Here is a 25789-nt window from a genome sequence, read left to right on the forward strand (position 1 = left end):
CACTTTTTCAATGAAATGATTGTTAGGCTGCATTAACTAGGTCAGCCGGAACCGGGAACACTTCCCATAACACCTGATGTACTCATTACATCATCAGAAGAATGGCATCTATGCTAATGATAGTCTCTCTGTTTTATCCTGAGGTTTACTGCAGTCAGCCGGATCCGGGCCGTATCCAGATCAGATGGTGGACCTGCGCCCAGAGAAGACCAACACAGGACCCCGAAGTGTTCGCAGAGACCGTGTCAATTAGACTCCCCCTGCAACTGCCTCATCGACACGGCAATAAACCCGTCTCCAGCGTGATGACTCCGATTGTTCGAATATTACAATTAAATAATATTCCGATCTATTATGACCTCTGACCTGTAAAGCTGCCAGAATAATAATAATAATAATAATAATAATAATAATAATAATAATAATAATAATAATAATAATAATAATAATAATACGCTGTTTGTTAATTGGCCAGAGGAGAACTGGCACCCCGACTGAGCCTGGTTTCTCCCAAGGTTTATTTTTCTCCATTAGGTCACCTAATGGGGTTTTGGTTTCCTTGCCACTGTTGCCTCTGGCTTGGCGTGCTCAGTTGGGGACACTATATTTTTCAACTAAACATCGAAATAAATCTAATTAATAAACTAAATTAACCATATGAACTAAATTACTGATCTAATTATTGATCTAAAGCCCACACTGTCACTGTATGGAAATTGAAATGAACTGATGACATCAAATGGCTATACGGCTGAATAAAATTATGCTGCATTATTTTCCTGTTTAACACTGTAAAGCTGCTTTGAAACAATCTACATTGTTAAAAGCGCTATATAAATAAAGTTGATTTGACTTGACTAGGCTATGCTGGATAGGTGGACAAATATAGCACATCATCACTTTCTAGAGTCCAAAGCCGAAAATGACTTATTATAATAGCACTAAAAGTTAAGACACATTACCTGATCAATGCACTGCCTCCTGTTGCCAGTATGAACAATAACAAACTCAACTCAACTCAACATAGATTACATTAAAATGTCATAATACCATCTTCTTATATCAGCTGTGCCTGTTCACGTTCTGTCATAGTAAACCACACTAGCAGAACAACACAAGCTCATAGTTCTACTAGTGATGGAAGAAACTAAGCTTTTCAAAGCTTCGAAACAATTGAACCAAATGCTTCGCAAAATGATTCAGTTTCGAAGCGTATGAAACACCACACGCTGGTGACCCCTGCTGGACAGAATGGTGTCAATACAACAAAAACTCAAGCCAAACATGCATAAATAATACAGCTTTTACAGACACATAGCAAATGTTTTATTGAAAGTATAATATATAAGATACAACTAACTAATCATCCAATACCATTAAATATTAAGTGTCTGTATACATATGGGAATCAATTTTCAAGGCTTGTTCTATGGGTGGGTCAGCTAAACAGACTAACTACTATTATTACTTTTAATTCCTGGTACAAAAAGTGGTTTTGGTCTATACGGCTAATTTTGCTCTTCATGACAACTGTGAGGGGGGGAATTTTTTTTATAACTCATCCGTTTAAATTATATTAAGCCTTGAAATTCTGCATAATTAAGGGTGTGGTTACTTGAGTGACAGGTGGATTGCAGAGAAAGAAGTGGTTAGAGATGGGAGAAATTTTACAAAAATATTTCTTTAGTCTTAGAAAAAAGAAGGGTGGGGGTAAATGCGATTTATAGGAACATGAAAATTGATGGTGCTGTCTGTGAGGATACGACTCTTATCGTTGTTTTATTTGGAACAATCACCATATTAATAAATCTTTGTTTTTTGAGAGATGGTATTTAAATAACCTCTATATTGTTAATCAGATGATGGATGACAATGCTCAGTTTGATTCCTTCCAGAATTCTCCAGAAAATTAGATTTTGTAACTTCTATAAATTAATGTTGTATTCAATGCAATTCCTAGTGGTGTAAAAACTCTCTTGAAAGGAGAGCAAACCCTATTTCTTCAATTGAAGGGATTTTGATTACTGATGACAAATTCAATAACCATTTTGTTCGTAATCTTATGAACAGAAAATCTATTCCAGCATCATCTTTCAAGTGGATGGCGTTATACAATACTAAGTCTGGTCTGGTCTCTTCCACACAAATATTTATTAACAAACAAGATAAAGAAGTTACATTTAAAACATTACATATATGTTACCCCTATAATAGTGTACTCAATAAGTATATCCAGCATAGAAGATAAATGCACTTTCTGTGATGTGGAAGAGACAATTGTACATCTTTTTTTGTCAATGTGTTTGTGTTAAAGTTTTTTTGGAATGAGTTATTATCATTCCCTATTCTCCCTATTCTATATCCCTATTCTCAGAAGAAGAAAAACAAGCGTGCCAAACATGTATTAACACCTTTAGTGTTATTTTTCTTTATCACAATCCAAATTCTCATATTCAGTACATTGTTAATCTGTTTATGATTATTGGCAATTTTTTTATTCACAAATGCACATTTTTGGGTAAGATCCCGCTACTTTCTATTTTTCTAGTAGACCATCATTCCTATGTTTTGACTTTGATGGGCATAAAAAACTAAAAACCTTTGAAAAGTCAAAGATTGCTTTCAGTGTTTAACCTGGTACAATTTTAATTTTACATTTTTTATTTTCCCCCTGGAACTCTATTTTATTTTGTATAATTGTCTTGTTTTTTTATTGTTCCTGTTGTTATTGTGACGGAACACAAGGGACACATCAAAGACGACAGGCAGAGGTGAGGATCCATTTGCAGGAAAATTTAATAAAATAATCAAAAAACAGGAACAAAATAACACTGATCAAAAACAAAGAAAACACAGGGAACTGCAGACACCAGCATACCAAACAACCATGACATTAAACAACCACCGACAGAGAACCAGAGTAGACATGGGCTATATATACACACAGGGAAATTAGCAAGGGGTGTGGTGAATGGGAACACCTGGGGAGACAATCAACAATCAAAAATCAAATCAAACTACAAATAACTACAAAACTCCACAGGAACAGGACACAGGAAAGAACACAGAACCTAGGCACAAATAAACTTCAACATAAAAGTCCCGCAAGTGCAAGACACAGAACAGATGTGACAGTTGTTTACTTGTGTTGTGAACTTTTATCTTCTAAAGTGTAGGAAACTCAGAAGTGAAGACCAGGAGACTTCGGGATCGCGTTCAAACAGAAGTTATTCTTTTAATGAGAACTCTCTGTTCTGCAGGTCGTCCGAAAACAGTCTGACTCAAACAGCATACCTGATAGGTTATATACATTCCAAAGGGGGAGGGGTTTACATTGAGATTGAACAAAGCATGTAAATTAAATATACAGGTTTTGGGAAACCCGCCCAGACAGAATATCACCAATCCTTCTCCTAATCAGCATAACTATTAGAGGTAACGATGGTGAGAGTCTGAAAACAGGTCCGGCAGGAATCTCCTGCTGGAAACTACCTTAAATGCTAAATACAATGTACTTTCTTAAATTTGTAATCTTACACTTGTTACATAAAGGAATGCTCTTCAGAAACCTACAGGTGATGTCACGGACAATTCGTCCATTTTTTTTTTTACATTCTATGCTTGAAACATGCTCTGATCCACTGATTCTAAACAAAAGAATTGTAAAGGTTTCGAAAGCGCCCATCACTAATTCCTGCTATGACCTGAAGACAGACCTGTAATGTTTATTTAGGTTTCAATGTTCTAGTTTAATGGTGATATTCAGAGGTGGACTGATGGAATGGCCCCTGAAAAGTTGCTTTATAATAGTTTTAACAATTATCTGTATATATTTTGTACAAAAAATGGGGTTTGATCTGTTGGTAAACAAACAGATTCTGCATGAACATGTGTTATTACTGGAAGTGTGTGGTTGATGTCAGTAAGTGTGTATATTTGAGGAGTCAGTAGTGTGTCTCAAATTATTTAAGATCCTCCAAATATAGAGAAATACTTGCCCACACAATGATATAACTACAGCAGGAGCCAACTGACCAAGTTAGGCAGAAATAATCTTTCATCCAATATAATATATAGATAAGCTTTTAAATTAGAGTTTAGTCACTGTGTTTATATTGCTCAGAATAGAGTTGAACAGCAAGTTATCTTGAGAAAAGGTTTTGGGTGTTAAATGTAGACGAGACCCACAATGATCACTTTACAAATGATTAAGTGTCAGTTTAGTTCAGTTATTTATGAGGGGTTTTTTTTACATTAATTCCCCTAGCCTGTATATGGTCCCCAAGTGGCTAGAAATTTTGATAGGTGTAAACCGAGCTCTGGGTGTCCTGCTCTGCCTTTGAGAAAATTAGATCTCAGACGAGCCGATCTGGAATCTTCCCTGTATGTCGTCATATGGGGAACGGTTACCTCCCCTTCCTCTGCTTTGCCCACCCAGAGAATTTGGAGAAAATTTCCGTTTATCAGTCGCGATGTCAGCACAGGCTTTACAAACAGACTTTTACAAAATGGATTTGACAGCACCGCGACAAACAGTGAGTAACAGCGTTCATTAATGCCTGATCTGTGATCAGTGATTTCTGATGTGTGGCATCAGTGAATCAAGCCAGTGACTAAACGATCAACTTAGCATCGTTTCTGTTAGTAGCATGAAACAAATCCGTTATTTAAAGTGTGTTAAACTACAGAGAGCAATCAAAGAACTCTCTTTATAATGCTCGAAGCTGTCAATCACACATGTATCTGCACACTTGTCCATATTGCCGTTATAATGAATGACGCTAGCTCTTACTGTATTCATGTCGATGTCGTGTTTGCTGTTAGTTGTGGTCAAAGCATTTTATGAGAGAAAATGCATTGTAATGACGAGATCACTGCATTCACGCGATCAACAGACTGTCTGTGTACTCAATGCTCATCACTGCAGCTTTTCATGTGATGGGGAAAGATCTAAAAACAATGTTATAATCAACACGACAACGTGACGGCTGTAAAGGTAAAAACATAGTAAAAGTATTCAAGAGGGGTTCCACATGTTACACATAAGACAGGGTCGGCATGACTTGGAATCGTGTTTATTCCAAACTTTTTTCTCAACAAGTCGGTACAATATAACTTTCTCAGCTATCATTCTCCAGCTTTCCGTCTCTCTGGTCCACATTCAGTCCGTCTCTCTCTGGCAGTGCTTGCAGAACTCGCTAAACCTTCTCTAATACTCATTTAAAATGCAAAGATGTCAGCCAATCACAACAGTGGGCGTTTTTACTGAAGTCTCACAGCATTCAAGCCAGAGGGCTTATATCAAGATAGAAAACAATGCCTTTTATTTCTAAATTATGACATTTTGTGATGTAAAAATTATACTAACAATACAAGTACACCTCAGGAAATGTTATAAAATAATACAAAAAAATCCACACCATGGGACCTTTAAGGCACCTTTTCCTTGGCTGATGCTCATGGCACACAATTATTGTCTCTGATTAATTGATTTTGAGGAGGAGTTTGGCTAGCCTGGCTCCGACCTCCTACGTACTTCTGCCCAATTGTCATTTTCCTTCAGTACTCTGTCTGGGTTTGAGGTATATTCGCAAATTTTAACCGGTCCAATCAGCGAACAGAGGGAGTGGCTGAGAACGATGACGTTGATGTTGTGGCTAGTTTGAGTTGTAGTTCAGTAATGGCGGCGGAGAAAGATGCGAGTGAAGCCATTCATTCTATTGTGGCACCGCTGCTGAATATCCAGAAGTTAAAGCCGAAGCAAGAACAATCTTTGCTGAGTTTTGTTGGTGGCCATGATGTTGTGGCCCTCCTCTCCACGGGGTTCGGGAAACGTTTGATTTTACAGCTCGCTCCGTTAGTGGTGAAGGAGTTGGCAAAGGCGAACGCTGGCGATCACGACCAAACGTTAGTGTTTGGTTATGGCAGATCCAGAGTGACTCTTGGCAGATTCAATCGTTTTAAACTTCAACAGAGTACCCGCCTTCAAGGAAGTAAATGCTTGTCAATGGAGAGTGGCCAGACTTTGTAAAAATGAAATGTATGAGAGTCTGGTAGGACCAAGCTAGAGTTTGGCAGTACTTCAGTTCTAAACAGATCTGACAGACCTCATCAAACCTGTGAATTAGAGAAAGATTTGCACAATTTGAAATCTTTCCATTGTTCAGACAAACAGATATTTAAAATAAGTCAAACATACTTTACCTGCTCTAGTAAACTCTCCACAACTCTTCAGACCGATCTGACCATGCAGAAAATTCAAGTGCAGGTGACCATTTCCATCACACAATGATTATATTCTACAATACAAACACATCAAGAAAACACAATAATTACATAATATAAAATCACACTGAAAAAAGTGAAACAGACAGATAATGTCAAAGTAGTCTTTACCTGGAATGCCCCACAGGTCTCAATCTTCCTCTGCACATCAAATGCATCAACTTGACTGTAAACAAAAAACTAACCAGCAATTCTCACATTCACCACATTAGCGCCATTAAAAAGGCTTGCACAGCAGTCAGTAACAGTTATGAAATGTGCATCTAACAATACATAAACATACATTTGTCATTTTGTAGCTGCTACAATCCCCAGTGTCTTTCAGTTCAGTTTTTACAGGTTCAGAGTTTGATCAAGGACACTGTGCTGATATTTCATGGATCAAACCTAGCTGGATTTGAACCTTAAACATTTCTTTAACCACACAGCTTTAACCAGACATTCAACATTCTGAAAGAAGAAGCGATATTTAAAAAAATATTAGACAAACATGCAACTAAATCATTTCAGAAAAAAAGCTCCATGAACGAAGCATACATAATGTTCTTGTGCTAACATTTGAGGAACAAACATTCTTTTAATGTTACTGGAAAACCCTGAGAGAACATTGTAATGTTAAATGCTAAAGTTCTGTGAACGGTGGACCCTTTTCACATTTCCACAGTTCTCAGAAGCGGAAGTCCTCATAGTTTAGTAAACGTCTACTTCTACAGTCTGACAAGTCTCATTAGGAACAGCCTGCTGTGTAACCGGCGTCTAACAAGTCTCATTAGGAACAGCCTGCTGTGTAGTATCAGTCTGACAAGTCCCATTAGGAACAGCATGCTGCGTAGTATCAGTCTGACAAGTCCCATTAGGAACAGCATGCTGCGTAGTATCAGTCTGACAAGTCCCATTAGGAACAGCATGCTGCGTAGTATCAGTCTGACAAGTCCCATTAGGAACAGCATGCTGCGTAGTATCAGTCTGACAAGTCCCATTAGGAACAGCCTGCTGTGTAGTATCAGCAAGGATCACTACTTCATCTGGGCTACAATACTCCTAAAAAAAGAAAGAAGCAGATTCATAGAAGGTAAAACAAACGTTCAGGATTGATGATTCAGCTAGACATTGATTCCGTTTTGTGAATGTAAAGAACCCTGTTCTTTATTCTGAAGTCAAACAGCTCAAGAGCAGTGCTCTCGTAAAGTATAACATTGGCGATTTTCAACCTGCTTTGTATAGTTACAATGTCATATGTAAATGAATAAAGTTTACTCGTTCTCCCTGTTACCTGGACTGAGAAATGCAAGTTTATTTGTCAGCAAAGGTTCACCTGATAAAGCTAAATGCTTTTGGCAGCTCCAGGGCTTTCGTGAAAACTACAGATTATACTTCCACATGTTTCTATACCTGCCCACAGACAGTCTGATTGACAGAGGGTTATTAACAGAACAGAACAGTGTAAGAGTAGGTTTTTCACTGAATACTGTATCGTACTATCAGCCTTATGGTATAATTGAACACTATGTGAACATCTTTGTTATCTGTACGTAACAGCATTTTGCGTCGGGCGGAACTGACAGAAAGGAAGTTTTTCTTTTTCCCCTCCATTTGGCCTAAACACTGTTTGTGGTCATCTAGTTTGAAATGTTGACTACATTTACATTTATGCATTTAGCAGACGCTTTTATCAAAAGCTACTTACAACTGAAGAGTACAAGAAGCGATCCGTCATGAAGAGGCAACTAAACATAAAAGTGCCTGAAGAACTACAAACACGGAGGTTTTTCAGATTTTACGTCACAGCCTTCTCTTCATATTTACAATTCTCTACATCCTTTAGCCACTGCCTACACGCTCTGGATCCTTTACTGAACCTGAAAGTAACTCGCTCCCTTAAACGTTTACTCTTTGAATTCTTGCAAAAGGAACAACACAAGTCGACACCATTCTCTGGGTTGTGGTAAAAGCGAACCCACAGCGGGAGTTACACATTCTGACTACGTAACGTCTCGGTTACGGATGTAACCCTCGTTCCCTGAGGAGGGAACGGAGACGTAACGTTAGTGACTAACGAATGGGGGTTTCGCTTAGAAGCCAATCATCTTCGAGAAATCAAAAACGCACAATGGCAGTGCCAATGCCATGGGCATGTGGAATTTGCATACGTAACTCTGCCCCACCATTTGGGTATATAAGAAAGTACGTGGGCAACAGAGAGTGTACCTTAGGCCGTGGCCCCATCAAGAGCAGAGAAGGCGGAGGAGGCCACCAAACGGTCGCGGTAAGCACGGGGACTTCCGGGACCGCGTGATCTCATGCACCTCGGGAGCGAAAGGCATTGGGGGCGGGGCCCAACAGCTGTCGGGTGCCTCCCCCAAAAAACTATCGTGCAACCACGAACACTCGCGACAGGGCGGAGTTCCACACCAGCACGAGGCTCGCGGCTGCCCGAGATAACATGGCTGTCAACTCTAGGTCGGATCAGGCAGCACTGGCACACCCGAAGGCGGAGCACAACCTAATCGTCATCCCCAAAGGACTCTAGCCCACCTTGGGATGCGGCGATCGACATCTCAATGCTATCTGGAGTGTGAACGAAATGAACGAGGTGTCAGAGACGGGCCGCTGTTTCAGTCCAGCACTCGTGGGAAGCGATGAGCGAGAGGGGGCGTGGCCCGAGGAACGTATTGTCGGGGTTCTTAATACCACAGCACCGCCCTCAGGTCACCCTGGCCACCAGCCAAAGTACCACCTCTCTCAGAGATGGTAGATTGGGGAGTGGCAGAGGGGACTCTCTCTCCTCACAGAGATCACTGAGTCTCGACCGCGACATCGCGATGGTCACATTCCCGCAGTGGGAACATGACACATCCACAAACACTGCCCGAACGTGCTGAAGCCCAAACAAGTCGAGCAGTGAATGTGCCCATAGACAGCAACGGAGATCGAATGCACCCGGAAATGCGCGGGCCACGCGCAAGCTCTTTTTGTGAGAGGAAAGCTCTGCAGAGTGCCGAAGCGTCCAGGGAAAACACACACAGCTGTTGCAGATCACTGCAGAGATCAGCAGGCAATGTGAGATCGCTGGAACGCGCCGTCACACCAACACCCTGGAGAACCGCTTGTCTCGAAGACTGAAGAGAGGACTTCAGAATTCAGGCTTGCAGGAGTGAAGAGATGCTCTTGGCTCCAATGCAGAAACAATGCCATATTGCCCACGTACTTCCTTATATACCCACACGGTGGGGCGGAGTTACGTAAGCAAATTCCACATGCCCATGGCATTGGCACTGCCATTGGGCGTTTTTGAATTCTCGAAGATGTTTGGCTTCTAAGCAAAACCCCCATTCGTTAGTCACTAATGTTACGTTGTAGTGACTGAACGAAAGGGAACTTTAGTTCTGTGTGATTTTGTGCAAATATGAGTCGTTTATTTTGTATAAATATCTGATTTCTCTTTTATAGGATGCGTTCTGCGGAGTTAATTAACCTTCTAGTAAATCGCTTCAGTTTATGGGTGTTAATTCTCTTCGGCTTCAGCATGCGCAGCTCAAACAGCAAACAGTGTTTGAAACGGTCATATGAAAGATGTTTAATATTTTCTCAAAAACATTGATAAGTCATTAATAACTAGCAGTTCTTTATTTCTTTCATCAGCAATATGGTTTTTTTTATTCCTTATTGTCCGTGCAAAGGCTATTTCATTTTATTTATCCATGGCACATGTATTTTGATTCTTGATATGCATATGTTTGCAATATTTAGGAATTTTATTGTATTTTTTTTTTTTGTTAAGCAACATATTTTTTGGTATCACTTTACAATAAGGTCTCATTTGTTAATGCATTAACTTCGGATCTTATTGTCTTAGAAAATGTAAAATAAATATATTTTTATTGCAGCAATTGTTATGCATGTGTTATTTATTTCAGTGTCACATGATCCTTTAGAAACCATTCTAATATGCTGATTTGATGCTCAATTATCAATGTTGGAAACAGTCTTACACTTTTTTTTTGGAATATATTTTTTTCATATTTTTTGGAACCTGTGATACTTTTTGTACTTTCTGTGAGTCATTGATGAATAGACACTTGGGTAAAAATGCTGTAAAGTCAAGTCTACTTATGACATTCAAAAATAATGTCATAAGTAGACTGTTATTTTTTTTAATCAATTAACTTCTATTAACTAAATCAAATCAGTTTGTGTGACCACCCTTTGCGTTGAAAACAGCTTTTGTTTTGGGACACTTGCTCATAGTTTTTTAGGGAGCTTTGCAGGAAGGTTTCTTCAAGCGTCTTGGAGATTAACTAACATGAACAGAGAGCAATAACCTTTGTTAATGTTAGTTAACACAATATTTGTGCTCATGTTAGTTCACTGTGCATTAACTAATGCTAACAGATACAACTTCGGATCTTATTGTCTTAGAAAATGTAAAATAAATATATTTTTATTGCAGCAATTGTTATGCATGTGTTATTTATTTCAGTGTCACATGATCCTTTAGAAACCATTCTAATATGCTGATTTGATGCTCAATTATCAATGTTGGAAACAGTCTTACACTTTTTTTTTGGAATATATTTTTTTCATATTTTTTGGAACCTGTGATACTTTTTGTACTTTCTGTGAGTCATTGATGAATATAAAGTTAAAAATAACAGCATTTATTCAAAATAGAAATCTTTTCTAACAATAGAAGCCTTTCCTATCACTTTTTATCAATTTAACACATCCTTTCTGAATAAAAGTATATATATATATATATACAGTACTGTGCAAAAGTCTTAGGCACGTTAGTATTTACACCCCCAAAAATGGTTAAGCCAGTTATTTATACATTTTGTAATAGTGTGTCAGTAGGTAATATCAGTTTACATTTTCAAACATTCATTTAGCCATTATTTGTAATAATCCATTCCATTGAGATTTTTGTATGCAGAATGAGTCTGACAACAGAGCTATGATCCACACAGAGATCTGATCTCACCATCATCGAGTCCGTCTGGGATTACATGAAGAAACAGAAAAAACTGAGACTAAATCCAGAAGAACTGTGGCAGCGTCTCCAAGACGCTTGAAGAAACCTTCCTGCAAAGCTACAGTACTTAGACACTTGGGTAAAAATGCTGTAAAGTCAAGTCTACTTATGACATTCAAAAATAATGTCATAAGTAGACTGTTATTTTTTTTAATCAATTAACTTCTATTAACTAAATCAAATCAGTTTGTGTGACCACCCTTTGCGTTGAAAACAGCTTTTGTTTTGGGACACTTGCTCATAGTTTTTTAGGGAGCTTTGCAGGAAGGTTTCTTCAAGCGTCTTGGAGACGCTGCCACAGTTCTTCTGGATTTAGTCTCAGTTTTTTCTGTTTCTTCATGTAATCCCAGACGGACTCGATGATGGTGAGATCAGATCTCTGTGTGGATCATAGCTCTGTTGTCAGACTCATTCTGCATTCAAAAATCTCAATGGAATGGATTATTACAATTAATGGCAAAATTAATGTTTGAAAATGTAAACTGATATTACCTACTGACACACTATTACAAAAGTTATAAATAACTGGCTTAAAACCATTTTTGGGGGTGAAAATACTAACGTGCCTAAGACTTTTGCACAGTACTGTATATATATATATATATATAATTTATTTTTTAAAAGAAGGAAATCACAGGTTTTAATCACAGGTTATAAAAAAGAAATATTAAGCAGCACAACCGTTTCCAACATTGATAATAAATCAGCATATTAGAATGATTTCTGGATCATGATTCATGACAATATGTGACAAAGACTGGAGTTTCCAGCCTTGAAAATTCCCAGAATTTTGCAACCCTAATGCTAACAAAAATTTTTGTAAAGCGTTTTTGTAAAGTGTTACAAATTTGTAAAAGTTACACATTTATTTTATAAAGTAAGTTTGCAAAAGGAGTGTAAAATTTAATGGATTTAAAAGTTAAGGAATCTTGCACTGGTTCAAACTAGTGTGTATTTATAGGTTTGATTCATGTTTAAGTGATTCATGTTTATTTTTCTCTGTTTTCTCTAGTCAGGTGGCACCTATTAAATTTTTTTTTTCCCGCCTTTCTATTGTATTGGCAGATAGGTTTTATTGAAAGCCCATTTTAACCAGCAGTGACAAACCCCTTTAAATAAGTCAATCATTATTGTTGTTTCTGTGTAATGATTGAATGAGACCACACATGCTTTCGGAGAGAAAACTTTAAACAGACACACAACACGTGCAGATCTCTATCTGTGATAAAGTCACAGTGTCTGCAGACAGACAGATTCAGTGCTCATAGGATCTCACCTGAGGATTATTGTGCCGCTTCCTGTTTCCTGTTTGAACAATAACAACAAACACTTACTTAAAAAAAACAGACTTTAATATTTTTAAAGATTATTTTTGTACAATACGTCTCATATTTACATTTTGAAAGATCAGCTATATATAATACTTGCCTTTTTGTTTTGATCTGTGGCGATAGTAAATCCCACCAACAACAGCCACAAACGGAACAATAACAGCAACATATATTCCTACTTTAGCATGTGAAGATGGACCTGAATCTGGAACAGCTGAAGACAGACAGACATTATTAATGGAGATCAACTGATAATGAACTCTACCAATCCATCTTATTTTTCAACGTGAAGGTGTTGTCTGTAAATGTGCAAGACCTCAGATTTATTATTGGTAAACTTTAAAACTCTTCGTACTACACATCAGTGCGTTTATAATTAAGACAACACATTAAAATAATATGGTAAGAAATACCAGTTTGCAATAACACACCGTTTTGTACAGCTAAAAATAACTGGAAGAAAATGATACCAGAAGCCAGACGCATTCAAATTACAAATGGTTGTGCCTGCACTTATCTGAAAAATAAGGTGGATACTTTTGACTGACATTTACACCTTTCTACACTTTAAAAATGTCAAATCTGCTGGTTTTTAACAATATACTAAAATTAACAATATTTTCTTATTAACAACAATAGACTTCAAACATTTTTAAAATTCATAGTGTGACAAAACTTAATAACACTTGTCTGTCGCTTTGATGTGCATGTGAAGGTGACAGATATAATCCACAATGAAAACATTTAACAGGAGGATTTAAGTATTTTTGAACTGTTTTCTAAAATTGCTGAAGGGAAATTGCATTGAATGACTAAATGACACTCACCAGTGACAGAAACACTGAAGCTCTTTATGATGCTGATTCTGCCGTGGGTGATCTCTCGGTAATAATCTCCAGAATCTGTGGTTTTAGTGTGTGTGATGGTCAGAGATCCAGTCTGACGATCCAGCTTCAGTCTGTCTCTGAATCTCTCTTTACACTGATCCTGAGTACAGATATGACTCCGATTTCCAGTAATTTGAGCCATGATAATGTCATTAAAATACCACGTCATAGAATCATTCAGTTTTCTTATTACACCAGGATCTAAAGGGACAGATTCTCCCTCCTTCACTGACTTTCTGTTCACTTCATCTCGTTCAGCAGCAGAAACACCTGAAACACAAACCAACAGATGATGGAGGATTTCTATTTTGGGATTATAATATAACACGAGAACTGTGGATATGAAAGCGATAAAACATGCTTTCTTTACTTTTAGTCTGTAAAGTAACATTTATACACATTAAGTGCTTATTAACACATTTTACATCAAATCTTCTGAAGTTTGGATTCCTGGTGCACTAAAAAAAAAAACACGAAATGAAGAAAAAAAGAAATTATATCTTGACTAGAAGACAACTGATAAAACTAACCAATGGAAAATCATACTGAACTAAATGTATATTTAAATCTACAAATTCCACTTTAAAAGTAAATGTGATTTTGAAGAAATTATCTTTATACTGCATGTGAATTAATATACAGGTAAAGAGAAATGTACTTTTGAATGTCACTGCAAAAAATATCACTAAACACAATGTCATTTAAATATAAGACTTGCTTTTAAACGTCATGACTAACCATGAACTGTAACACTGAAGATCTTTTCACTGTCACTGCTGTAGATCAGTAGTTTATAGAGTCCAGAGTCTGTGTCTGTCATGTTTGTGATGGTCAGAGATCCAGTGTGATGATCCAGCTTCAGTCTGTCTCTGAATCTCTCATCTCCATCTTCACACTGAACATCTGTACAGATCTTACTGAGATCTCTATTGATTTGGGCTATACGAGTGACACTATAATACCATCTAATTCTGTCTTGTTCGTTTGTTTGAACACCAGTGTGTAGAGTGACTGAATCTCCTTCCATCACTGACACTGACTCTCCATCTGGACCAACACTGAAAGCACCTGAAAAAGAAACAAAGAGTTAATTATGAGCCAAACTAAACTACACGAAAAGAAAGTGCTGTGAAAATGTTTTTCTTCAGATCATAAAGATTTAACAAACAGCAGAATAACATACCTGATTTACACATTCACTCATCAGACAAACTTCATGATTCATATTTTACCCAGAACCCTCCATCTGTGCGATCACACAACTAAGTATTACATTCTACTAATACTGTGGTGTTGTGCGGCTGCTGTACGTTGCACGTCCCTTCCCGATCACATGATTGTTAAATGCACTAGAATAGTATTCAAAGATCTCTGCTTACCATGTGCAAAAAACCCCACAAATGGCGGAGAATGGACGCTGAAGTCTGTGAATGTTCTAATATTAGTATAAATTAATCCAATAAATGATGCCAATGGTCACAGGTGTGTGTTTAAAGAGTATTTTACACAGGCTTTAAATGCAGCTCAGTCAATCATAATCAAGGACCGGAACTATCCATTTTATAATTGTAGTTAAAGGGTTAGTTGAAGCCATCCTAGGTGTCTATGACTTTATATGAAGAAAATATCCTTATTTATAACTATATAAACTATAATCCAGTAACGTCCATATGCGAGTCTAGTTCTGGCGGAAGAGTGACCTCTGACCCGGCGCATGACAAACGATGTAGCGTAGTGTAAGCTTAGGTGAGAGTAGACACCTCTCATGCTTCAAACAACAAACTCCTCCCAAGTTTCTACAATTTTAACAATTCTAAATTCTAAAAAAAGTTTAACAATTCTTGCTTTAGAATTATAATTAATGACCAGTGTTTTGTTTTGCTCTGCGCTTCTGTGTTTGTTAATACGCATGCGTCAAATCATCTGTATGTGAATTAATATGCAGGTAAAAAAAACATACATATACATATACATATATATTACAGTGAGGAAAATAAGTATTTGAACACCCTGCTATTTTGCAAGTTCTCCCACTTAGAAATCATGGAGGGGTCTGAAATTGTCATCGTAGGTGCATGTCCACTGTGAGAGACATAATTAAAAAAAAAAAAAATCCAGAAATCACAATGTATGATTTTTTAACTATTTATTTGTATGATACAGCTGCAAATAAGTTTTTGAACACCTGAGAAAATCAATGTTAATATTTGGTACAGTAGCAATTACAGAGGTCAAACGTTTCCTGTAGTTTTTCAGCAGGTTTGCACACACTGCAGGAGGGATTTTGGCCCACTCCTCCACACAGATCTTCTCTAGATCAGTCAGGTTTCTGGCCTGTCGCTGAGAAACACAGAGTTTGAGCTCCCTCCAAAGATTCTCTATTGGGTTTAGGTCTGGAGACTGGCTAGGCCACACCAGAACCTTGATATGCTTCTTACAGAGCCACTCCTTGGTTATCCTGGCTGTGTGCTTCAGGTCATTGTCATGTTGGAAAACCCAGCCTCGACCCATCTTCAATGCTCTAACTGAGGGAAGGAGGTTGTTCCCCAAAATCTCGCACTACATAGCCCCGGTCATCCTCTCCTTAATACAGTGCAGTCGCCCTGTCCCATGTGCAGAAAAACACCCCCAAAGCATGATGCTACCCCCCCCATGCTTCACAGTAGGGATGGTGTTCTTGGGATGGTACTCATCATTCTTCTTCCTCCAAACACGTTTAGTGGAATTATGACCAAAAAGTTCTATTTTGGTCTCATCTGACCACATGACTTTCTCCCATGACTCCTCTGGATCATCCAAATGGTCATTGGCAAACTTAAGACGGGCCTTGACATGTGCTGGTTTAAGCAGGGGAACCTTCCGTGCCATGCATGATTTCAAACCATGACGTCTTAGTGTACTACCAACAGTAACCTTGGAAACGGTGGTCTCAGCTCTTTTCAGGTCATTGACCAGCTCCTCCCATGTAGTTCTGGGCTGATTTCTCACCTTTCTTAGGATCATTGAGACCCCACGAGGTGAGATCTTGCATGGAGCCCCAGTCCGAGGGAGATTGACAGTCATGTTTAGCTTCTTCCATTTTCTAATGATTGCTCCAACAGTGGACCTTTTTTCACCAAGCTGCTTGGCAATTTCCCTGTAGCCCTTTCCAGCCTTGTGGAGGTGTACAATTTTGTCTCTAGTGTCTTTGGACAGCTCTTTGGTCTTGGTCATGTTAGTAGTTGGATTCTTACTGATTGTATGGGGTGGACAGGTGCCTTTATGCAGCTAACGACCTCAAACAGGTGCATCTAATTTAGGATAATAAATGGAGTGGAGGTGGACATTTTAAAGGCAGACTAACTCTTTGAGGGTCAGAATTCTAGCTGATAGACAGGTGTTCAAATACTTATTTGCTGCTGTATCATACAAATAAATAGTTAAAAAAATCATATATTGTGATTTCTGGATTTTTTTTTAGATTATGTCTCTCACAGTGGACATGCACCTACGATGACAATTTCAGACCCCTCCATGATTTCTAAGTGGGAGAACTTGCAAAATAGCAGGGTGTTCAAATACTTATTTTCCTCACTGTATATATATATAATACATTATATATATATACATTATATATATACATTACAGTATATACATTATACAAAAACAGGCTTATATGTATATACATTATACAAATACATTAATGTTGGGATTTATATGTACAATATTATCTTTTAAACACAATAACTCACCATGAATTGTAACACTGAAGGTCTTTTCACTATCGCTGCTGTTGATCAGTAGTTTATAATCTCCAGAGTCTGTGGTTCTGGTGTTCATGATAGTCAGAGATCCAGTCTGATGATCCAGCTTCAGTCTGTCTCTGAATCTCTCAGTACCTTCATTACACTGAACATCTGTGCAGACTTTACTCTGATCTCCACTGATTTGAGCGATGCGAATGTCATTATAATACCATTGGATCTTTTCTTGTTGGCTTGTTTCAACACCAGTGTGTAGAGTGACTGAATTTCCCTCCATCGTTGATACTTCATTTGTACCAACACCGAGAAAACCTGAAGAATAAATGAACAGCCAATCATAAGCCACTCAAAAACACACAACAGGAAAGTGCTTTGAAAGTGTTTTTCTACAGATCATATAAAGATTGAAATACAGTATGTCTGGACTCATAATCTAAAACAGCAGAAGAACATCATTATTTACACATTCACTCATCAGACAAACACACACGAGTCTCATGGAGGATCTCATGCAACCTGATGAACACCATCCAAACCACATCCTGATACAGTTCTTATAAGTTTACATAACCCTTGCACAATAATTAATAATTTCAACCAAATATGGGGGACCATAAAAATGTCATGTTATTCTGCACATTCTTTGGTTTTCTAGCATCATCTCTTCATCTGAACACTTTCCAAAAGTGACTATGATTTTGAGATCCATCTTTTCACACTGAGGACATTTGAGGGACCTGTACACAAACATTACCAAGTAATTTCATATTTCATAATGAATATTACCCATTATGAATATGAAATGGGATACAATATAATTACTTTGTACTTTACTTTTACTCTGTACTTTATTACAATTAATTTATTAGTGGTGCTTGCCTGTAAAGGCGAAGCACACTCGTCCCGCACCGTTTGTCACAGACCCATGAATGAGGTGTCAAATCGACCGGCTTATTCGGGAATGGTGTGCTATGACTTTTATAAGCGATCGGGGGTACGGTGTTCGCCCCAGGGGCGAAAAAGTAGCCCAAAAAATCCCATGCGCTTTGCATTGCGACCAACTTCGACCCCTCGTAGCTCCGAGCGAGGATTTTGTAGAAATCCGTGACTTGCCACATTTGAAGAGGCTGACAGGCCCTGTCAGATGACACATCGCAATGGGGTGTGAGTTGTACCCCTGGGGCGCAGGAGCTCCCCAAATTTTCCCCATTGACTTATAATGGGGAAGGACGTCCCGTTAAACTCATGCGTTTATCCTACTATGGGAAATTGCATAGGGATTTTGTATTGACCACAGCTCTGGCTCACAGTGTCTCAGAGACAAGGGGGTGGGCTCAATTTACTCAGCCAACCAATCACTATCTCAGGATCACTATGACCCTATCAAGCCACGCCCTAGCAACCATTTAGAGCTCCCTAGCAACTGATCCCATAGACTTCCATTGAAAAACATCAAAGGGATATCTTTTGATAGAAGTGTCATAGAAACATGAGGGTGGGTTTGTTTGACTCGGGGCATCAACAGCCAATCACAAATCACCTTCAACACTTCCTAGCCACGCCTTAGCAACCATTATCAAGCACCCTAGCAACCCAAATCCACAGAGGGATATCTTCACATCTGAATGTCATAAAGACATGGGGGTTGGTTTATATCATTCTTACTGACAAGCAGCTTTTAGAGGATCATCATTGGCAGCTGCCATGCCACGCCATAGCAACCAAACAGAGTACCCTAGCAACCGTTTACCAAGACCTATATCTCTGCCTCAGAACATCATAGAGGCATGGGGGTTGGTTTATATCATTCATACAGACAAGCAGTATCATCATTGGATGCTGCCAAGCCCCTCCATAGCAACCAAACAGAGTACCCTAGCAACCGTTTACAAGGACCTATATCTCTGCATCAGAACATCATAGAGACATGGGGGTTGGGTTTTTTGACTCAGACTGGCAAATAGTCTTTAAATGTCCCCCCATAAACTGTATAGCCACACCATAGCAATTATTTAGAGTACTCTAGCAACCGTAAAAACACATAAATTGGACATATCTCTGCTCCAGAACATCGTACAGACATGGGGGTGGCCTCTTTTGGTTCGGGTGAGAATCCAGTACACCCAACCTAGCATCCGAGAGGATTTTTTTGCCACGGCAAGCACCACTCACATTTTCTTCAGGAAATGTACATTCTAGTTACTTTATTATAATTGTGGTAAGCTACTTTCCAGACCTCTTATATATATATATATATATATATATATATAAGACAATTCCTGTTTGTCTACCACATATTGTTTTTTAGTCATGCCGTTTAAAACTCCCACATAAATACGATGTTTTGATTTATATTTTAATGCCAGCAATTTTTATCTAAAAACCGCGACTCACGTTACACTCAAGGTACATTTGATCAGTTTATAATAATTTAATTTGTTACATTTATATAGCATTTTTCTAGGCACTCAAAGCGCTTTACATATAGAAGGGGGAATCTCCTCAACCACCACCAATGTGCAGCACCACCTGGATGATGCGACGGCAGCCATATTGCGCCAGAACGCCCACCACACACCAGCTGATAGGTGGAGAGGAGAAAGAATGATGAAGCCAACCTGTATATGGGGATGATTAGGAGGCCATGATGGAGGGGGCCAATGGGCAAATTGGCCAGGATGCCGGGGTTACACCCCTACTCTTTATCGAAGACATCCTGGGATTTTTAATGACCACAGAGAGTCAGGACCTCGGTTTTAACGTCTCAACCGAAGGACGGATGTTTATGCAACATTTACTCACGCTATGGTGCTGTGTTTCTTGTAGATATACCACATCACATGATTTGAGCATTTAGTAGAGGTGGGCGATACTGCAAAATTTGGTATCGATCCGATACCAAATACATATAGGGTCAGTATTACCGATACCGATACCAATACGATACTTTTTACTTAAAAAAAATACTTTTGTGTAGGGGAGAGCAGTATGTCATTATTTCTGAAGTGAATGAATGATCAATTCTTTAGGCAATATTTTTGTATTAATGTATTGAATTCCACAAAATTATTAGTTATTAGGCACTGTAGAATGAATTCTTTACAGCCTTTAAAAAAAAAAAAAAGAATAACAAACATCGCTCCCTTTTTTGCCTCATTTCTTCGTTTTTGTAGCTCAGTATTTTCCTTGTCATGTGTTTTTAAGTGTTTGTATATGTTTGTAGTGTTGCCACAGTATCGAATGCTCTTTTTACACATTTCACAAGTTGCAGTATTATCATTTAGTGCCGTAAAATAGCTCTACACAACGCTTATCTTCCTCTCGGCCATCCTGATCTCTCATTCAATGTGCTATCAGCTTCGCTCACTCAGTTCGCTGCTCATCGGCGTTGTGTCAGTGAGTCACGTGACGAATCACAGCAGAGCAGCAGGAGGGGGAGGAGTAGCAAAGAGTAAGCAAAGTTAAAAAATCACGAGTCGGGGTTGCGGTTTTTTGGCCTTATTTTAAAGGTCTCGTTCTTCGTGATCCCACTGTTCAAACTTTAGTTAGTATGTAATGTTGCTGTTAGAGCATAAATAATACCTGTAAAATTATAAAGCTCAAAGTTCAATGCCAAGCGAGATATTTTATTTAACAGAAGTTCCCTTTCAAAGCCTACAGCGAACTACCGGCTTGGACTACATCCTGGTACAGCCTGCTTTAATGACGACAGTAGAACAGTTTGTTGACTAACCTCCACCCACAAGAATACGCTAAAAAGGGGGCGTGGTCTTGTTGCTCTCCCACGTGGAGAAGAGGAAGTGTTGCGTTTGAGTGTGTTTGTCACCATGTCTTCGAGACGCTGTTATTTTCATCCCGGAGTCAAATCACCTTTGTTTGGCTTTCCCAGGGACGCTGTACTTAGAGATCATTGAGCGCATACATCTCCCCGTTAAGAGGCGTGACCTTTCCGTGCAACGTGCGCTAAGCTGCTGTCGAATCACAACACAGGATCCGCTGGCACAATCAGAACTCGTTACGTATTTCTGAAGGAGGGACTTCATAGAACAAGGAACTCATCAGCCCGTTTTTAGGACAGTGAAAACAGCGGAATACAGATAAGTAAATTGTGTGGAAAAAAAAGTGTTTTTTTACACGCGAAACATGAACACGTTATATTGCACACTGTAAACACAATCAAAGCTTCAAAAAAACACGAAGAGTGGGACCTTTAAAAAATGTGGTTGCTTGTTAGGAAAATATAATAAGCAACTTCGTTTCTTTACATTTATGGTCGCTGTTTTGTCCAATACATTGACTGACACGGTCTTCTCACAGCTTATAGCCATTCAGTGCAATAATACAAGTGCTGTAGTAATCCGTCCTTTTATATCCTGCCTCCTTCTCCCCTTCATTGAAGAAAAATCGCGTTCAACGTGCAGGTATGTGACGTTATAAATGCACGTAATGATAGTTAGTAGACTTAAATAGACCTTTACATTTTTACAAACCATGCCACCAGCAGAGATGTACAGAGATGGAGAGGAAACCTAATTTAATTTTAATTTAAAAATTGTAATGTATTTAAAATTGCAGGCTATTATTAAAAAAAACAAGTATACTAATAATAACAGTAGGTATGGTTCGGATTTATTTTATTATAAATATGTGGCTATATTGCAGCACTCCCTTAGTGCTTGCCTGTGTCCCAGTGTGCATACTATCAATCGTATCGTAATAAATAGTATGTGACATTAGTCATTTTCAATACTATTTAGGGCAGATAGTAAGCACATTGAGATGTAGGGCTTATCTTTTACAAGGTTTGCGGTGTGTGTTCACTACTCACTGCCCCTAATATGTGTGCACTAACTCAGACTATGGGTTACCATAATTGGCCTTCTAGTCACTTTTTCCATCTCCAAACCTCTTCTGTTCACAGCTGATCAGAGGATATAGAGTGTCCTTTATTGCAATTTGATGATTTTTGTAAAATCACATCTGTTTTTGCTTTTCAAACTCCGAAAGGTTTCAGTGTAATATGTTGCAGGCCCACTTATTGATAAAAAAAAATATTTCTTATAAATAATATTGATGATAATAAATAATATAATAATAGACCTTTCTCACAAAAACCGGAAATACGTAATCGTTGCGGATCCGGAGTTCCTGTCAAGCGCCAACACATCAGAAAAGCATACCCGGCCAAGAGAAAATGGATCAGCGAGTCTACACAACTTCGCTAATGGATTTGCCAAATAATTACATTTGATGGAAATGAACAATTAGGCCTATTTACATAAGTCTCATATTACGTCGCTATAAAGAACCAGCGTTACATGACGTCTTCCTTGACCAAGATCATATCTTGTTTGTGCAGACATTGGCTACAGTTCACAATAGTTTAAACATCATGCAGTGTGCACAATTCTATTTTTTAACATACAACATAATACTTTTAATAAAATTATATATGTTTTTATTTTAAAAGACTATAATACTGTATGATTACAATATAATACAAAATGTTGATTAGCATCACGTTGTTTTAAAACAAAATAAAGTCACAATATGTATGGAGGCATTTTGCAAAAGTGAATTGTATATATATTAAATAAAATGTACATTTTTAAAATAAAAAATATATACACGACTCACGAGGCAACATCCATTTAAGCATGCGTGTTTATTTTAGTAGTCAGTGAACAGCCTGAGAAACATTTAAATAGATTTCAGTTAATAATGGTTATATACATTTAATGGTTATATTTTATATATATATATATATATATATATATATATATATATATATATATATTAGTTTAAAAAAAAAATCGTTTTATATTTCCCCACAGAGGTGCGTCATATGCCGCTTTGCATTGAAAGGCTTCTAAGTTAGGACATGAGCAGGGAAGTTTGGTCATTCATCCCGCAGGATAGCCTGAATCCATTTCTGTCAAACTTCACCATCAACAGGGAAGGAATGAAACGACAGATATAGATGCTTTTGGGAATAACAAGAACAGCCCGGTAAGCTACAAACACACTTGCTCGTTGCTTGCGCCATTTGTTTACCTGTATCCCTGCCCGCGGAGGATTACCATGCGTATTTCCGGTCGCAAATACGGAAGTTGTGAGAAAGGTCTATACAGGGCTTGTTTTGGGCTTGTTTTTGAAGCCGCAGTTGCTTATTTGTCTCTCGAGAGTTGGCAACACTAGCCAGGATGTGAAAGCAGCGTTTGCTCATGATTGCAGAGGTAGAAAACACGAGCAAAGTATAATGAACGTAGAGGAGAGATATTTAAATTAAAATATCGATTAAATTATGTATCGATCTGATACCAATACCAGTGTTGGCATCGATACTATCGACCTTTCTATATTTTTCGCCATGATTTGTTCAATCACGCCTCACCGAACTATCTGGGCTTTGGTTTCAAGTTGCAAAAGTCACATTCGTCCTTCGTTTTTATCATGAACTGACACAGTAAATCAATGTCTTGCCATGATCGAGCAAAAACACAGACCGCTAAATATGCCGTGCTGTCAAGGATGCAAAACAGGCCTACTACGACTTTGGTTTATCGTTGAACGAAGGAGAGATTGCAATGCAATCCATGTCTTAAAATGGCCAAATAGACACATTCAGCAAATGATACATACAAATTATATTAACCTCAGCTGCTCCCGACGAGCTGGATGGCGCCTTGATTTGGCTTGGCACCGCCGTCGGTGTGTGAATGTGAGGCAATGTGTAAAGTGCTTTGGAAGGCCATTGGCCTGTTAAAAGCGCTATATAAATGCAGTCCATTTACCATAAACAAAACAGACCACTTTCGGTTTCAACCGAGCCCTGGCTATCCCCGATAGGATGACACACTAGATAAGCCTAAATGACTTACCGTGGTCGAGAAAACACCAGAGCAATAAAGCCGAAATAAAGAGCTTCATTTCACCCCTTTTCCTAGGTTTTGACTCTAGCTGCGCCGACGTCCGAAAAGAAAGAAAGTGAAAGTGTTTCAGCCTAAATATTGATGGTGTTATGTAACTGCAACGTAATGATGGCCATGGCTGCGTCCGGAATCGCGTACTTCCATACTATATAGTATGCGAAAAACAGTACGCGAGCAGAGTAGTATGTCCGAATTCATTCAGAACAGCGCCACCTGGTGCTTCTTTAAAATAAAGCAGCCAGAAGCCTGTGGAAGAAGCTGTCAGATGAAGCAACCACAACACACTCCCATAGTTTCAATGTTATGTGTACAAACAAAAGCCTTACACGTTTGTGTTTAATTCGTCCATTAAATAAATTAATTTACTCATTAAAGTGTGAGAATAAAATATAATATGAGTTTATATGATTCAATAAGATCTAATATAGGCCTCTCTCTCTCTCTCTCTCTCTCTCTCTCTCTCTCTCTCTCTCTCTCTCTCTCTCTCTCTCTCTCTCTCTCTCTCTCTCCACACATAGTGAATAAGGACATTGTGTGATAGGATCATTAAATGTGCTAATGACACTTGGCAGTGATAGTGCTTGTGTAACAGTAGGAATAACAGAAAAGTTTTTAATTATTTTTATTAAGGAAAAAAAACTGTTTCACAGTGTTGGGGCTGAGTCTATTTCTTCTCTTAGACAGTAGAAAAGCATATATACACTGGATGCTATAAACTCAAAATAATTCCCAAAAAGGGGAAGTCTTTCTTTTTTTTTTTGCCTGTTGCCGTTGCTCTAAATACAAACCCTTCACCAAACACCAACACCCTATCCCCTTATCCCACCCTAACCCCAAATTACCTAGAAAACAACAAAAGTGCAAAGATTTTACCAAAATAAAAAGACACAACAACAAAAACAATACATTTTTGTTATCTAAATGCAATGTATTGATTAACTTCAAAGTACAGCACTCTCCTCACAAACGCATCAACCAGACTGACTGAGCCAACAAGGACATCGAAGTTTCAGTGTCATACTTAACATCACTAATTCGTGGTTAAATTGTATTTGTTTAACATCATATAAGTAAACGATTGATTGTTAAAAGTTTAAAAAATTTAAATTGAAGGTGTCCTTTTCCAGCCAATTCAGAAAAATTATAGTTTTATCATTATTAGACCGAGCTAATGTAAATCAGCTAGCTAACACTGTTTTCATTAAACAACGACGTTCGTTGTTTAGCTGTTTAATAAAATAGTTACACAACTTCAGTAAATTTAAACGATTTTATTTCTCCTTTACCAGTGTTGATATTATCAAATATTTGTTGGCTACATAGCAAGCTACTGTTAACAAGTGTACCTCAGCTTGTCCATGTAACATTAATAGACTGACCATGGTTCATCACATGTTAAAATCTGTGTTGATTTTGCAGGGGGTGATGAACACACCCGTGTTTCAATTGAGTGGAGAGTGGCTAATGAAGTCTTCACTGGGAAAAGGAACGCAGCAAAAAAAGGTTTTGAGTAAGTATACAAGACAAATGTAATTTTATTCAAGTGCTGTAGATTCAATGGTAAGTTAGTTGTAACGTT

The 25789-nt window shown here is 38.2% G+C and overlaps 2 protein-coding genes across 7 annotated transcripts in view; both read right to left on the minus strand.

Annotated features, from left to right (window-relative positions):
* LOC307120270 (uncharacterized protein) overlaps positions 1 to 25789 on the minus strand; it is a 911732-nt gene that overhangs the window by 561520 nt on the left and 324423 nt on the right. The window lies entirely within an intron of this gene.
* Positions 5055 to 24368, minus strand: LOC307120277 (uncharacterized protein). Of its 3 annotated transcripts, none has more exons than XM_079807233.1 (9): positions 24160 to 24368; positions 17267 to 17590; positions 14274 to 14603; positions 13476 to 13805; positions 12746 to 12862; positions 12594 to 12622; positions 6397 to 6426; positions 6205 to 6299; positions 5055 to 6117 (listed from the first exon to the last, which is right to left on the minus strand). In XM_079807233.1, exons 1-8 carry the CDS (start codon positions 24206 to 24208, stop codon positions 6282 to 6284), a joined length of 1227 nt encoding a protein of 408 aa, XP_079663359.1. In that variant the 5' UTR covers positions 24209 to 24368; the 3' UTR covers positions 5055 to 6117; positions 6205 to 6281. The 3 variants fall into 3 exon arrangements, with proteins under 3 accessions (XP_079663359.1, XP_079663358.1, XP_079663360.1); XM_079807232.1 differs by having other exon boundaries at positions 5056 to 6117; positions 6397 to 7326; XM_079807234.1 differs by having other exon boundaries at positions 5059 to 6117; positions 6397 to 6451.

Source organism: Gobio gobio (genome assembly GCF_949357685.1).
Source record: "Gobio gobio genome assembly, chromosome: 24".
NCBI lineage: Eukaryota > Metazoa > Chordata > Actinopteri > Cypriniformes > Gobionidae > Gobio > Gobio gobio.

What these genes read in the sequence shown, in the direction of transcription:
- LOC307120277 (XM_079807232.1), bottom strand. Translation starts at nt 24,208, where the DNA reads ATGAAGCTCTTTATTTCGGCTTTATTGCTCTGGTGTTTTCTCGACCAC. An exon ending in CTTCAGTGTTACAATTCATG is followed by an intron (nt 14,604 to 17,266) that starts GTGAGTTATTGT and finishes TTTCTTTTTCAG; the next exon opens with GTGCTTTCAGTGTTGGTCCA. An exon ending in CCACAGATCAAAACAAAAAG is followed by an intron (nt 12,623 to 12,745) that starts GCAAGTATTATA and finishes TTGTTCAAACAG; the next exon opens with GAAACAGGAAGCGGCACAAT.